Source organism: Anabas testudineus, chromosome 14 (genome assembly GCF_900324465.2).
Source record: "Anabas testudineus chromosome 14, fAnaTes1.2, whole genome shotgun sequence".
Classification (NCBI taxonomy): domain Eukaryota; kingdom Metazoa; phylum Chordata; class Actinopteri; order Anabantiformes; family Anabantidae; genus Anabas; species Anabas testudineus.
Genome location: NC_046623.1, coordinates 14047345 through 14064734, shown reverse-complemented (window position 1 = coordinate 14064734; position 17390 = coordinate 14047345). Strand labels below are relative to the sequence as shown.

Sequence of the window (17390 nt, the reverse complement as noted above, 5' to 3'; positions counted from 1 at the left end):
TGGTTGTTGATTAAGTCTGACAGGCAGGCTTTGAAAGTATGGAGTGAGACAGTTGTAGAGAGGAATATCTCAGAAGCATTACCTCATATATTGTCGAGTAATGTGCTTCTACGGTGAAAAATTCTTTGCCTCAAGTCATATTATGCAGCAATGAGGGTGAAAAGGTGCCCCACGGCACCCCTAGCTTTTTAATTAATCTCTATTAATCTAATGTAAGCATTTAATTATGTCAGTAATAAAATTTTATGTTTTCTTTGCACTGAGTGCAAGATTTATCTAAATTTATTCCAACTTCCATACACTTAACTTTCCATGAGAAATAACAGCCGCGCTCCGTGCAGAAACATGCACACAAAAAGCACAAACACCTGCTTGTGGAACTGCCTGTCTTCTTGCTGAGGTAATGGAGGAGGGCAAAGCATTCCTCAGACTTTTCTTTTTCTCTCCTCCCCTCACAGCATTTCATATCTTTTCAGACATACCCTCGCTCCTGCTGTGTTCACTGTGCTCATGTATGCGCAGAGTTGCTTCTGCTGGATAATTGTGCTTCAGATCTGCGTTGGATATGATATTGGACGACAAAACTTCTCTACAAAAGCATGTGGTATGTGAAAATCACAAATTCTTCTTCTTAAAATCTTTATTTTAATTTACTAGCATTAATTCCAAAGGCGTTATTACGTTACCATACAGTAAGATTTTTTTCTTCAGTCTGGCTGATACGTGGTCTGAGAACAAATGAGTCCTTGTTTGTCAGTGTGTACTATGAAACTCTCATAGAAAAGGATCTGTGAGTTTTGCAAATAAAGGTGTAAGGAGCAGTTTCATTTTTCTTATGCATCACACAAGATTTACTTTAATCCAAACATATGGGTTGTTGATGGGTTATTAATGCCTATATCATTTAATTAGCACATGAATCAATTTGCCCGATATATATTGTCTGTTTATTTTCTCTCTCCAGCTCGCTGCAAATGTCGACCGAAGAGTAAAATATCATCTACTCACAGCTCATTTTAGCCACTTCACCTGAAATGCCATGTCATCGGACTCTGTTTGAATGCCCCAACATTGTGCTCACCATAAAAGAACTTACAGATGAGGGCTGGTTGTCCTGTAAATCATGAGGGTCCAGTAGCTGCACTGCCTGTTCGTCAGACGCCTAACAGGCATATTTACCCCAGGGCTGTGGTTGTCCCTCTGCGTAACCTGCATGGTCAAGTTCCCTCCTGACTCAAGGCTACAACAGCCATGTCTGAACCTGCTCCTTTGCTAAACCATGCTCCAGATTCTGTGGCCAGTCATGCTCACAAATGGAAGGAGCTGAAGATGGAGGCACAAGATGGAGTCCCCATTACCTCCGCAACAAGAAGAGGGCCCCACAGAGGCATCCCGTCCTGATGAGCTGCTTTCTGCATGTTCACCAGCCGCAGATAACAGCCAGGGCCATCTGGGAGAATCTGAAAATGCAGCAGAGGACTGTTCATTGGATCTGCTCAGAATAGTGAAACACAAGCCGAGTGCCATAGTGTTCAGTGATTATGACTGTAGCACTGACGACCAGGTGATCTTTGCCACTGGGAGCTCTGATGGTGGGGAGTCCCCCTTATCCACCACTGAAGAGGGGGAGGGTGACTATGACGAGGATGATGATTTTCCTGAGACTTTACAATATAAGGAATTCCTGGTCAGTCGTCACCGTAGAAACTTGAGCAGGAACAGGAAGTGCTTGAGGAAGAGACAGGATGGCCAGCCTAATAACACTGCATCTTACTGGCAACAGCCCACAAACAAGGGGAAACCTGAGTTCACAGGTAGTCGGGAGGAAGAGGATACAATGCAGAGCAATGGAAAAAAGGTAAAACTACACAGCAGTAGGGTAGTAGAGTAGACAAAGATACACACTGGCTGTATGTCTATATACTCAGTGGCTGTATATGTGCAAAGCAGATACAGATCTTTTTCACTCACTTGTCTTGTCATTACAGGATAAGCACAGGTTTTAAAGACAAAATTAACAGTCACCTACATTACATTCATTGCAGTTTAACAGCGATCCAGCATGTAGAATGTCATTAAATACAATGCAATATTTACAAATGTGCTTTTGTTACTGTGACATGACAAAACATCTTCATCATTTTGTGAGCCCTGTTTGCACCACTAGAGGGCAGCAATGTTTCAAATTCACCAGGGAGTATTTATTCTACTGAGGTAAGAGTGTGTCTTTCAAAGATTTTAAATGTAAATTTATAGAAACTTTGATACAAGTAGGAATGATTTCATTGATCACATTCATTTTCTACACTGTGTTGCTGGCTGTGTATTTAGACCAGGTTCAGGAGATACAGAAGGTCTTGATACAGAAAAGTTTTGACAAGTTATAAACATAAATATGCACATAAATCCCTCTCTTTATTGACCCTGTGGTCTGCACTCGCATCCCCACCTTCTGGCATGCACTTTATCAGCAGGCATCCTGTAGTTGGAGGTGCCCCTGAACATGTTCTCACGCCTGTCAGAGCAGCCCTCAGACACTGGCACGTTCCCATAATGGTCCCCTGGCACATTGTACACTGTTCTCCTCTCTTGGCCTGAAATGAAAGGACTTGTTCTCCCCTCACTCCTTCTGTGATGTCGGTCTCAGAGTTTGACCAAGTCGCCTTTAAAGTCAGTTACTAGGACCAGTGCTCCTTTGAGTATCTATTAAGTCAAAGAGGCTCTATTGTGGTTCCACATTCCTAGAATATCTTCGTTGAGGCTGTTCCGTCACACTCCTTAATGTAGGTAACAGCTTTGCCAAATGAAAGAATCTGAAGGATTTTGATGAAAGAATATGTTATGTATTTAATGTGAAACCAGTCTTACAGGTCTAGCTATAACACTGGAGTTTTGCATTAGACCAGTGACTCAGTGGCATCCCCAAACTGTTGGGTTCCTCTTTAGATATGCTTTTCCTGGCTTTGCTTTGCAGTCCTTCTGTCATCAGCTGTTGTTGTTTTCCTTGGCTGACCCGTTTTCTGTGTGTTGCTCAGTGCACCAATGGTTTCTTTCTATATCAGGAAATTCCAAATTGACGTACTGGCTATGCCCAATGTTTGTGCAATACCTGTATCAAGGTAATTATTTCTTCATAGCAGCAGAGCGCACTGATAGACCAAGGATAAGCATCTTTAGTGATTCACACTGTTTCACCATAGTAGACGTCTTAGCCAAGAAATTCAGACAACTAATGAAATGGTCTTGTAGCTGAGGTAGAGTGATGCATTAAGAGATCTATGCTCTTTAAGTACACTGGACAGAACGCTATTAACATTTCATGAGGTTTGAGAGCTATCTGCTGTGAAGCGTCAGTGTGTACGAATGCGTACATATATCTGTGTGATGGAGTGCATTTGTGTTCAGAGTTGTACAGTGATGTTATATATGTGTGTGTTCTTGTGTCTGCAGTCACACAAGCCCCTGAAAAGCCTCCACTCCCTGTGTTCTCGCCCTGCCTCTGTCCCCCATAGTGAGGGTAAAAATAGCACCCTGGTGAACATAGACTGCCTTCTGTGTTCCTGTGTGTAGGAATCTAGAGATGTGGGGGCTGTAACACGCAGGAAATGGCTACGCTGCCAAGCTGTTACTGCAGATATTTTTTCGAGTGGTCAACATGATGGGTTTAGGAATGGGAGTGGACAGAAGTGCATGAGTGTGTGTGTGTGTGTGTGTGTGTATGAGTGAGGGGACTGTTTTTGGACTTCAGGCTCCTCAAAGGGGCCTTATGTGCTGCTATCAGCCTCTGGGACTCTGGGATTGGCAGTGGAGCCCAGAAACAAAGCAGTTTGTTCATTTCCTGGAAGCCCAGTGAACAAGTGTCTCAGTCAGTCCATGACCAATGGGTGGAGAGGGAAAGAGAGGGTTTAGGTATGTGCATAACTATGGACGCGGACAGATACAACACATTTGCATAGTACACATTGGTTACATAGCTGTTTTTTAATGCAGCAAAGCCGTCTTATTTCTCATTACCAGTTATCGTTGTCTTTGCTACTTCTATTCTTTTCTCTTCTGTTAGTCGCTCCTCTACAATAATCTCATTGAGAAGGTGTCACCTCCTCCACAGTGTAGGGTACGCTCTGTGCCCCTCGTCACACTAAAAAAGCACAATGATCATTTGAAAAGAGCCTGGTGGCAATGAAGGGTGGAGTAGGTGCATGAGGAAGAGGAGTTTGTGTGGAGTTAGGGTCTGCAGATTTCCCTTAGACCAGGCCCCACTGCAAGTTTAACACCACATTTTGCCCTTGAGCCATACTTACGCTTACATGTCTTCTGACTCACATGTTCAGGCTGCTGCCAGCGACTCTTTGGCCCTGCTGATGAACAAGTTAGATGAACCCAATGAAGGGATCCCGGTAATCCGAAACGCTGATTCCTCCCAGCCAGATGTGGCCGATGCCGACCAGGAGCAGGAAAGCAGCATGGTAAGTCAAACACACTCAAATAAAGTCATGTCTGATTTATTTACATGGTGCTTTGTACACACTTGACACCCTGTGTAATCTCAAGCGGACAATTTTTGAATTGAGTCTGGAGAGATTTTTAGAAAACGCATCAGTTTACCAAGTAAAACAAATGTTTCATGATACCAAAAGTGATTTTTCTTTAAAGTTACACTGATCATTCATGAAGTTAGAATTGCCATCTGATGTGCAGCAGCATAGGAAACCATATGTATATCACAGGTTTGCATGAACTTCATGTCAGTCTACAGTCTACTATTCATGGCCACACAAACACCAGCAGAGTGCCACACACATGTTGGACAGAAAGCCTACTCAGGGGAACGGATTGCCAGGTTTGCAGCCTCTCCGCTCATTTAATACGGTTTAGATTAATTAAGAATAATAGTTTGGATGCTCTCCAAGCCTGATGTTTTTCCACCATTAGAGTCTTTTATAAATCAGGTGGGTTCTGAATCGTCTGGCATCCATCTGGAACCGCATTCATCCCCTGAAACCACAGATAATAAACCCTGAGCTTATTCCAGCGTATTGCTGTTTTAAAGGTGTATTTAAGATAATTTCTGGAAGAGGAACCCATAGATGGCTCCTGTGCTGTGCTCCTCTTGCTCTCCTCTCCAGCTGCCTCGGTATGCTTACCTAGTGTAAATCTGGCAACCTCAAATAGCTGTTAAACCCACAGCACAGAACTTTAGGAATACTTGTAAAAAGGCTGCATGTAATCAAGCCAATCTTCATCAAACTGTCTGGCACGCCAGCAGGACAGTTGTAAAACAGACATTTTTAGCTTTGTGTGTCACATTCTCTGTCAGGTAAATTTTATTTGGAATGATCCATCAAGGGAAATTACACAATACAGCACAAAATTATGATCAGTCAAAGGAAAATTCAATAAAAAATGTGCAGGTCAGGAGTGGAAGAGGAGCAGAGAGGCCAATCATCCCAAACATGTCAAATAATATAGGGTTGTAAACATGAAATGACTTTACCCCAGAATTTTATCTGTTTATTTTAATTTACTGAATTTTAAAGTCAAATACTGGCAACACAGCCTCAGTGAACCTTCTGTTCATGGCTTCATAAAGAAAAACGCCTTCCTTAAATCATCCCCTACTGACGTTCATGGCTCCCAGATGATGAATCCTAATGTTGACTTGTTTTGGGGACACACTGTCCTTCATGTTGTTATCTAACTATGACTGCACAGCTAGAAAATTAGCAACAAGCATCATGCCATCTCTATGATGGAAATGCTCTACAGGGTCAGAATGGGAATTCTCCACACAGACAAGCATTGTACATCCTCATGAAAGGAAAAGCGTGTCTTTCTATGCATGGATTCCTGCTGGAAAAAAAGAAAGGCATGCAGTTTACAGAAATTTACACCATTCCTCTTTCACTCTCAGTTACACGCACAGACTCACATTTGCACACACATGTTATCAGCTCTGAGTTTGAAGGGAGGGGAGAGCGGGAAGCTCAGCGCTGAAGTGGGTACAGTAGTTGAGTCATGAGGTCAAGCTGGGATGGACTTTCCAGTGTTGTCACTTAGCGGAGATACATTGGGAATGGGAATGGTTTTATATTAAGGGGGAATTTTTCTGAAAGAGAGAAGGGCAGACACATCATCACCAGTGTCCTATATCTTTGAGCATTCCCCAACAGCTCTACCTACCTCCACCACACACTCCACAGAAACCAGAGAGCTGCTGACACGAAGACATGGGCTGTGGTAAGACACTGAAGGAGACGTAGCTGCATGGAGGTTGCTATTAAAGACACAGCATGATGAAAAAACAGAAGCAAAGTCGTATCCTTACACCTGTCATTGATTTTTTAACAATAGTGTAAATCCTTAATTATTACGTTTTAAAAATGTATATTCTCTCTGGTGACGCAAAATACAAGAACATGTGAAGGAAAGGCAGAAGTAGGGGGGTTTAAACAATATGTGGTAATTTTGAGAAGCAGTCAGAACGAACTGAATATCTTTAAAAATGCTGGATCTGGTGTGTGTGAATATAACATGTGAAAGAAACATAGCTATTGGTATTTTATTTCACCTTTTGACAATTTGTAGGAAACATTAACTTAATGTTTGTTGATGCTGTTTTGTCATCCTTCTTCTTTTCTGTCCTCCCAGGATGATCTTGCTTTGGACAGAGTGGCGAACCGAGTCTCGAGTCAGGATCAGGGAACCTCCAGAGCGTCAGAAAAGCCTGAACCTCTGACCAGGCGGCGTCCTCGACCTTTGACTCGTAGCCGACCACTGGCGCGTTCATCACTGTGGTCCCCTGCACATCTCCATGCTCGACGGGCCAGGGTGAGTGTTCCTGTGTGTGTTGGGGTTACCATTCTCAAACAGATACAGTATGATGCCTGTGATTTAGCTCAGTTTGATCACCTCACACATTCAGTTCCTTTATGCTGTTAACTCATTCATTCTCACTAGTTCAGAGCTAAACAACACCAAACACTTTCTTGCCCTCTCTGTCTTATCTCTTCCTTCTCTCCGGGCCTCTTTCCAGACAGCATGTTTCCTGCTGTTGTGTAAATAAGGTGAAAGTAAAAGGATGAGACAGCTCTGCCTCATCCACTAACATGCAAGGTCACTGTTTTCTGTGTCAGCGCTGAAGCAAACAAAAAAACGACCACAAATAAGCCTCTGCTCAGATAGACGAAGGGAATAAAGAGCAAACAGCAGGGTACACACGTTTTAAAGATGATAGGAGTTGCATATTTTAATAATATGAATGTACTTTTTTAAAAGTTTAATTTCTAAAACAAAGATTGTTCTCAAGTTTCAGTCTTCATCAGAAGATAAGATTTATTGTCATCAGTGTGGATGTACTGGCATGAAGTTAGTTTAAAAGCCTTTCGCTTTCACCATCTCCTCAAAACAGCAAAAAAAGAAAAAGAAAAGGGTCATTATTCACAAAGGACAGCAGCATCCCTCCACTGAATCTAGTGGCACAACACTGAGCTGTGAATCCTGAAATGTCAACATTATTAGTTGTGTGTGTGCACACATCTTGGTGTGTGTGTGTGTGGGGGTAGGTAGATATAGAGAGCAGGGGTCGTGGGATCAGACTGATGCTGAGGAGGGAGTTTATTTTACCCTGACCATGACTGATAAAGTTCAGCTGTCCAAAGTGACACAGACACACACTCACAAAAAGATACTTCATAGTACCCGGCTCCAAATTTTGAGCATATACATTGTATTAAAACAATGGTCATCAACGATCAAACCTGATTGATCATTGAAGACCGTAGTTTTTAACTTGGATTCAACCAAAATGCAGTGTTTTGACAACCTTCAGGTTTCAGTTAGAAGATTAGACCTGGAAATGATGTAGCTGTCACCTGTGTGTGTTGGGGAACCGACAGATTTGACCCTTCTGATCCCTTTGAATGATCTCTAATGCCAATGTACCAAGTGAATAATGTACCTGACATCACTACAGGACACTCAGTAGACAGTATGACCTCTAGGCTGAAGGAAAACCCACGGGAATTGTGTAGCGTTTCCTGTCTAATTACAAATCTGCTGCTGCATCATTTGGTAAATCCCAGCTTTTTGTAGTTGTGTGTGGGGTTTTCCTATGATGCCATTAATGATAGTATAAAGGTGTTGAGATCTCCTTACACACACTGGTTAGGAAATGTATTTGACCTTTGACAAAACTTCATGATTTGTGCATAACCCACGTTTTGTCATACAAGCAGATTCTCTGACCTTTAAAGTGTATTTGTCATCATCAGCCTTAATTTCCTGTGTCTTTATGTTGAATGTCTGACTCATGCGTTACTGTTCTTGAACTTGTTGTCTTACTTATCTTTTACCCATGTCATGTGTTTAACATGGTATCTCATCATCTATTTTTAAACCTTTTGTGTTATCTCCATCTTTTCTCCTGCTTGTCTTTCTCTTAATGCAGTATCACTTCCAATTTCCTCTAACTTATTAACAACCTTTATTATCTTTTTGGTTGCGTTTCCTGTAGGAGCTGCTGTCTCATTTGTCAAGCGGATGTCACCCAATTAAAAAGCATATTCTCCATGTTTTCTTTTGATTTTAATCAATCTAGTCAATATTCAAACAAATAATGTTAATGCTTGATGGGTTTTTAATGTGACCACATGGAAAAAAGTTTCTGTTGGTTAAACCAGATTCAGAATGTGGGTCATCTTTCCAGTTTCCTGCAGATCTTGAGCCTGTTCCTGTGAAGTATTTGTCTATGTTGTTGTTTTTGTTTTGGATACTCATTGTACATTTCTATCCTCTGCTCTCTTTCTTCCTGTTAGGCTGCTGCAAGGATGACCAGTGGATCAGCAGGTATGATAACCCCTTAAGTCAGTGTGTGAGTGTGTGTTTGTGTGTGAGAAAGGACCCCTCACACACAAACACACACACAAACACACACACACACGCACTCTTGTCTGTTCGGTACACGTTCTGTTAGATTGTTTGCATTCCCACTTTGGGATAAAACCAGACTTCTGGGAAGGGCTCCCACAGGATTCCTAGCCTGTATGTCAAACCTCAACCACACAGAAGTAATGATATACTGTTTCTACTATAACACACACACACACACACACACACACACACACACAGACACACACACACACACTGGCTGTACTCATGCAAAACAGATGCATTTTCAGGTGCATCAACACAGATATTAGATTGAGGTCATACACACAAATAATTATGTTTTGTTGGAATTTAGAAATTATTTGTGTTCTTGACCAGAACATAGAACAATATTTCCAATTTGGAAAATCTATTGTGTTAAAAAGAAACATTAAGATCATTTTTCCATTTGGTCTTAATTTCTTTTTGTCTGTTTTCCCACTGGGAGTTTCCAGAGACTGTGATACTACAGTCTGAGAAGATGATTAATGAGTGCAACTCTGACCCCGTCCATAATATCCTAAGAGTGTGTCCCTATTGATTGACGTGCACAGGCGTCATGGCAACTTTAGTTAAGTGCAACTCAAGGAGATGTCTTGGCGACAGGGTCTGATTCGCTGCTCTACAGGATTGTTTATTTTTGTGTGTTTTTCTGCATGGAATACGTCCATGTGCTTGTGTGTGTGTGTGTGTGTGTGTGTGTGCATGTTATGTGGCACCAAGAGTCACATTACTGTCAATGATAGTCCATGGAGGAGAGGTGCAGTGGGTAATGAGGCCCCAGAGGCTACAGGGAGGCCGGAGGTCATGCCATCAGTGGCATACAACAAGGATGAGAGTGTGTGTGTTTCATGCAGACATGACCGTGCTGTAGTAGCGCTGTAGATTAGTGCCAGTGTTTGGGTGTGTGAGTGGTTTGTTTTGTTACTTGAGCGCGTTTATTTCTCCTCTGATATAAGGAAACACTTTGGCAGAAGTCCTGTCCAATCAATCAGTGTTTGTCTGCCTGTGTGGTCTGTGTCTGAGCTGCAAAGCGACAGGATATGATATGGACATATCTCTGCTCACATAGTTGACATCCACTCTTCTCTCTGCCAGATAAACAGGGAATTCCTCCTCCAGCTACTGGTGATCGTACCTGTGTTCTCTGTTGGAGGTCATCTATACATTAGTGGGACGTTTCTTTCCTCTTTCATTTCTACAGTATGTGTGCATTTGTATATACTAGTCATACTAGTATGCAGTTTCAATAAAATCTGCCCTCGAGCCACTGGGGGGGAACATTTTAATCTCTGCAAAGATGAAAGGATTTATTTTCAATACATTTTTACACTGGACCATTGATATGCACTAAAAAAGGAATATTTTTGTATAGATGCATAAGAGGTTTAGTTTATGTCATGTTTGAGCTCTTAATCTTTGAGGTCACCTCTATATTGTCGCAGTCATACACTACAATTGATTTTTCAACAGTTGTAGCTGACATGTTTCAATGGCAGGGCGTGAGCGAGTTAATACTGTAAATGAAGTGAAGGCTGTAAAGCCATAAATATTAACACTCAGAGTTTTTGTTAAGACAAGTGCTACTGTTTTAGAGCAGCTCATAATCTATAAATGACCTTGACCTGATCCAAACTCACCCTGAAATACATTTGCCATATTTTCCAGGATTAAGAAAAACATATAATCCATCAGAATTTTCATGTTATTGGAAAGTGCCATCGAGGGACTGTGGGTAATCTCGACCCATGGCCCATCAGTCCTTTTACAGTTTCCCTTGCATGTGTATAAAATGTTTTTAATATGTCTGGCTGGACATATTCATTTATGTTTTCTGTTGTCTCTTCTGACCATTCAAACGTTAACTCAACTCTCTGCAGTGATTTCAGGGGTGGTTGTCTGTCATTTCAGCCCCTTTAAAATAATCAACAATCAAACTGTATTCAAGGATTTTTTAAAAATTCTCTTCACTATTCCGCATTGTTCTTTCCTCCCCAAATGTGGGTGTCCAGTTTGGCAGATAGGTAAACAGTTTCCCAAATGAGAGACAGGAGTTGCTAGTTGAGGCTGTTTATTTGCCTCCCAAATGAAAACACTGTAAAACTGAAAGATAGAAAAGAAAAGATATAGAAATGAATGAATTCATAAATACACAAATTAACATATGCATTTACTATTGAAACTTTGACTTCAAACCAAAGACTCAGACTTTAAATGTCAGAAATCAACTAATGTTTGATTAAGTATAAACTTAGTTATTAGATCATTTGGCTACACACATAATCTGAAGTCTATGTGCAGACTATGTATCTGTGAGGCTCTGGAATAATGAACAATGGTGAAGTGCTAGAAGATAAATAAAGAATAAATCCAGTTTACTGGACATTTGGTGTGCTTTAGTAGTTTTGACCACCAGGTAAAAAGTTAGTTTAGTCAAACTTATTTGGAAGAGAAAAAACAAAAAGGCTGCCTGCTGTAAATATTAATCACAGTGTACAAAAATTAAACAAAAGCTGTTGCAAAAAACAAAAGAAAAGCCAGTACAATGAAGCTTAAGTTAAAGGTTTCAGTGAGTGGAGCTTCACTGTGTTGAAATAATAAAGTTGCAGTGTTTCACTATAATTATACGCTCATAGTTTCAAAGTTTCCGCTAATGGATGCCATGTTCAATTTATGTATATGAGACCAATTAGTTTGATGTTTGGCAGTTTTTAGGCACCACTAAAGTGCACATCAGGATGTGTGTTGATGTGTTGGCACATGTATGACAGCATATTCCTGTATTGCCATTTTACTTTTATGCACTTGTTCGTTTGTGTGTGGTCCTGAGAAGTGGTTTGAGGAAGGAAGCTGGTCCTTGAGGATTTTCCTGCAAAAATGCTTTAACAGCTAAAAACCTCTTTATATGTATAAGGGCCCTTTAAAAGGAGACGCTCAGCAGCAAGGCCTCCTATCAATGTGTGATCTGCACTCCCATGACATTTGGAGTTTCATGTGGAGCTGCCACAGGTCCCTGCACACAAGGCACTGTGCACTTTAAAACACCAACGTCTGTCTCCAAATTCGGTGTCTACCCTTCCTCATCCAATTCCGTGTTTTATACTTATGACTCTTTTGGGGTCTCCTGGCGTTAGGCTGGCATCTCCTGCTTTAGGATTTCTAGTCTCCTGAATAGAAGGTGGTTGATGTCAACAGATTTATCTTATCTTCCTGGACTGGACAAGGGAAGTTGTTGATGTTGTCATTGGACAGTGGGGGGTTAGAGACTCTCAGTTAGCGCCTGACCCACTTTCCTGCCCGACGATTTTTCTGAGAGCAGCATTCCTCATCAGCTAGTGCAGAAATATTGACAGACATGCTGATACTGTTGATTTAAGCCCGTGTGAACAGATGGGTAGAGTGTTGGCTCTCACTGATGTTTTAGCTCAGATCTTTTTGTGATCTTATGATATGGATCTTTAAATAATAAAAAATACACCGTACATACGTTATTCATTCTGCTTCCACTATATTGAAATGAAACCTGCTGATTTAACCCAAATGTCAGACTGAGGCATCGGAATAGTTTCCACTCAGGCGTTCTCCTTCTTCCAATAGAAAATCTTCAAGTCTTTGACCAAACTTACAAATTTCCGTTGCTTCACTTTTTGCCTTAAGTTTATTATCTCTTTTCTGTCTCTATCTCCAGAGTTGCCACTGTATGGCTTTCCCTCCCGATTTCCCTTTTGCTGAGTCTTCAATGTCCGTTCTTTAGCAAGGAACTCCTGTCAATCACATTGTCCCTCTGATGTGTCAAAGCCAAGGGTCAAGTTAACAATATCACCTCTGAACCCTAAATAACTAATTTTTTCATCCATGTTTAATTCATAGAAATGTTTTAGTTGTGATGATTCCTTCCTTTACTATTTTACTGTCTTTACTTCTCTCTACATCTGCTTTTGTACTTTTTGTACCAATAGATTTTAAATCTACATTAAGTTTTACTGACTTTACTTTAAAACTCTTTGTTCCAGTACTTTTGCTCACTCAGAATCGGGCTCATCTGACACAAAAGGTGCTATCATAACATATTGCAGTGCACATAGCATCAAATAAAAGCTGAAATTCTTGTCACAGGTGCACAGCAAAAACAAATGAATCCCTTCTCTCTCCAGTGCTTTCAGGGGAGCTGTGTGTGAGATTTAAATTATATATCAACTTTTTTTTTTCTTAGAAGCAGCTTTTTTATGCTGCTGAAGGAAAAATGAACACATAAACAGATGCTGTGATCTGAATCCTGCAGCTTTGCTCTTCAACATGCAACATATGGAAAAACTATGTGATTCAGAGTAAGCTGATAAGTTGTGTGTATGCACACAGATGTGTGTGTGTGTGTTCTCAGGGATCATTAAAAACAGATAGCAAGAGCTTGGAATTTAGGGCAAGGTCACACAGTGCCATCTGTTTAATGGTTTCATTTAATCTGTTGGTTTTCCACATTAAGCTGACTGGTGGTGCTCACCGCAGGTAACAAGCTGCTGCTTCGTTTCTTTTCCAGAGAGAGAACTGGAGATAATTCTACGTCAGAATTTCCCGTTTGTTTTTTTTGTTTTTTATTGCGGTGTATGTTAAAATTTGACTTACTGTACAGTGCAACTAAAGGGGTTTTGTACTGTGTGTGTGTGTGTTTCAAGCTCAAACAGTGGACTCAAGTGAGCCGAGCAGTTTGGCCTGAATGACTGAGTGTTTCTGAAAATAGATGGCAGGGACCAGGGAGACAGTGGCAGGGATGAAGACGAGGAGGAGAAAGGGAGGGGGACTGGTAGCTGAGCAGACATGTAAATTTAAGGAAGGTGGGGGAAGGAGGAGTGTGTTGGACAAGATGCTTTTGTCACAGTCTTTGGTCACGTGGTCTGTTAAATCATTGATCAGTCTGAACTCTGCGACCCAGCCTCCGCGTGCATATGCAGCTATTGACTTTTTACAGTAATACTATCAATGTGCAGGAAGAGTCTCTGTGACAGAAAACTCCAGAAAACAGAGAGAAATCAAACATATTTCAAATCCACCCCAATAATATCTGGACCTGCAGTCAGCTGGATGTGATTCTTCAGAAATACAGTGACATTCATACCTGAAAAACAAACAGGAGTATTTGTAAAATCATCTCCAGCTACTGCACACAAGTTTGCGGTTTGGCTAATCGTGTTGCTTATTTGACACAGTTTCCTAACCTCGGATGACCTGATGTTGGAGAAGGAGAGAGAGAAACTCTCTCTCTCCTTCTCCAGACCAGCTCTGTCCATTTTTGTAACCACTGCAGGATTGCTCTCCCGGTGGAGACGCCCATGTTCGTCTGTATATTTGTTCTGAAAATCAGATCCCGGGGCTGTCCAGGACATGTCTATAATGTGCTGATTTGATTGGCTGTTTAAGCCCTGGAATGTGTTAGGTTTGTGTTTTGATTGGCTGCTGCAGCGAGACAGTGTTCCTGTGGTGTTCGCTGTCTCTCTGTCCAGGGCAGAGGTTAACCTCAAGGACCAGCTTACCATCCACATATCATGGGCTTCAACATCACAGAGGACAAATGTTAAACTGAACCTGGATCAAAGTCACTGGACGTTTTGTATATTTCCCACAGACGCGTATATTGTCTGACCTGTGACCTCTTTCTTTCTGACATACTTTCCCAACTTCATCCACAGAACAACATACTGTTTATCTGTCACTGAAAAAGGATCGTACAGTCAAGTAAGCTTTTTAAAGGCAAAATAGGATTTCTAGCGTCCAAAATAAGTTGAATCATTATGTTACGCTGTCTACAACCTTCACATTTTCTAAAATGCAGTAAAATGTAAACTATATGATTTCTTAATTCACTTAAACTTTTATTTATTTATGTTTTTTGCGGTCACTAACACAGTTCACTGCTAGAGAAATGCAACCTGAAACTCTGCTAGGCATGGAGGAAGCCATACATCAATTCCGTGCAGAAACGCCACTGAGTTCAGATGCTTGAGTGCAAGTGCTTGACTGGTCTGCCTGCAGGCCTGATCTGTCTCGTGTTGAAACCACAGACTGTTGAACATCTGAAGTTTCGTATCCACAAAAAATAGACAAATATTCTTCTTAGACATTTCTGTATATTTTCTGTATATATTATACAGAATAATAAAAATCAAGCAAGCTGACCAATCAGTTAATTTTTCTTTTGCGCTATAGAAAGAAATTGCAACCTATTTGGAGATTGGATTTATTCAAAGAACAAATAAACAAACAAATGTGTGTCATATCTGTTTTCCTCAACTTTTCCTGGTTCACTCCTGCTCTTGTGAAATTGTTTTCAGTGTTTATGTTAATTAAAGGTCACGGTCCGCTGTGTGGGGGACCTGCTGATGTTATAATTCGTAATAGATGTTGTAAAATCACATATTTTTTCAAGCAAATTGGCAGTTCTCATGTGATGAGAGAAAAAACAAGACTAGAAAAGAAAAGGGAAAAAATGGACCAACTGGGACCATAATTGGTCCTCAGTGATGCAAATTGTAGATGTTCTCAGTGGAAGATTTAAGATGAACTTTACAGTTTAATGATGCCGTGTGAGCTTAAAATATTGACATTGATATTTGGCCATCAAATGTTTCTGGGCTCCATGCGGTCGTTCATCCTTCACTCCCCCAACATTTCCCTGAGAACTATATATCAGCAGTAAATGTTCAAACTAATTTAAGAAAACATAAAACGTGTCAGTGTTACTTAATCTTCTGGTCCTCAGAGTTCTGAATATGAGCCAGCTGTGCTGTGATTGTAGTTGGCTGCGATAATGTGCTAAAATCTCTTAATCCTGCCGCCCACACTGGAGAGCGTTTACACAGAGAGCAGAGGTCACAAGGTTTTTGTAGTGTATGGCGCCCAAAACCACATATAGAAGTAGTCAGGTGAGCTGAGATTTGATGGTGGTATAGACTGGACAATATGACTTCAGTTAATTTAGTGGCTGTTTGTGCCTTGAAAGCATCTGCATGGCTTTCCTTTAGTCATGTGTGGAACATACAGGTTCCGCTGGCAGGCTTCCTCTTTTCTTTGTCTTATGTGACATAAAAGACAAAAGCTTTAGATTTCCAGCAGTAGACATTTGAGTTTTGAAGATGTAATAGTTAAAGTGTGTGTGTCAAATGATTAAGGAAATTGGTAAAAGAAATAGCAGAAGAATAAGTGGTTAAATGTTTAATTGCAGCCTTATATTGTGATATTTGTATTTGTACAAGTGGAAGGTGCATCCGAGTTCTTAACCTCCTATTTTCAAATCATGCACCTCTAGCAAATCCAATCAGTAGTTTTTTCCCAAGTGTCATTAAGCATGTTCCTCTTATCCCACAAGTGCACAGCTCCTCAGGCACTTCTTTCATTCCTTCTTCTGTCAGTAATTTATTCGTTCGACCTAAAACATTTTCCCCTCTCATCACTATTGCCACTGTCAACCAGGAATCTCCCCCTCATCTCAGCAGTGTAACACAGGAAAATAAATCACCAGGTCTCTCCACAGCTATACTGTTCAACGTCAACACGTTTAATGGTGAACCAATCCAGCTGCAAATGTTGCATTTTGGATGAGGACTAAATTGTCCATCACCAAGTGATTATTCATAGCTCCATTTGTGACAGTCAACTATTCCAGTAAAGTGGTATTCAGTGTCCAGATGAGCCGAAAATGATGCTGACTACTCGGTATGTCCAGCATGTTTTGACAGACCGAAACGTCGACTCAGGTCTCTACTCATGGAGCCACGCTGACCTGGAACTCAACACCACAAACAGGACATCCCACGGTGTCGAGCGGATGGCAGCTGAGGAGCGTCCTGGCCAGTCTGGTCGCTCTGTCTCGAATTCCTGGGATAACACAGGAGCAAGTCAGAGCCCAGAATGAAAATATGACGGCTCCTGATTTGTCTGAGTGATTCAGAAATTTGGAAAGTTGGAAAGAAACAGAGACAACTGAAATGGTTGATTTCGCTTTGGTATGCTGCTGTGTACATACGTTCTTTATCTCAGTTAGTCAAGAAACAAACACATTATCAGCTCATATTGTGATGCAGTCAACTACTAACTAAACTTACCACTGGGTTCCTTTTTATTCCTCTGGATTATTGGCAAATTCAAACCTCAAATTTAAAGCAAAGGGACATTTAACGCAGCTTAAATGAGAATTTTAACTGTTCTCTGTTTCCTAGTATTTTTTGGTTGATGTATACTCTCTATTTGACATTATTTCTGAAAGATACTAAGCCACAAATGAAGCCCAGTATGTCCACTGTGTTGCTAGAAATGCAGCTGCCTCTAAGGTCAGCAGAGCTTTTCCTGACAGCACAGTTCAGTTCCAAGTTGTGCGCATGTGTGTGTGTGCCATGGCTGTGTGTGCTAAGTGTATCAAGGGGATTGAAAGAGATCCTTGTTTGGATCAGTGGGTGGGTTTGGGTCGAGGGGAA

At 41.1% G+C, this 17390-nt stretch overlaps 1 protein-coding gene across 1 annotated transcript in view; it reads left to right on the top strand.

Moving 5' to 3' along the window:
* Positions 1-6167: 6167 nt before the first annotated feature.
* The window catches only part of LOC113169475 (stAR-related lipid transfer protein 13-like), a 30421-nt gene continuing 19198 nt past the window's right edge, over positions 6168-17390 (top strand). The window contains exons 1-3 of the mRNA XM_026370889.1: positions 6168-6237; positions 6649-6828; positions 8814-8844. Coding sequence (XP_026226674.1) covers positions 8826-8844 — 19 coding nt within the window. The 5' untranslated portion in view covers positions 6168-6237; positions 6649-6828; positions 8814-8825. The remainder of the gene's footprint in view (positions 6238-6648; positions 6829-8813; positions 8845-17390) is intronic.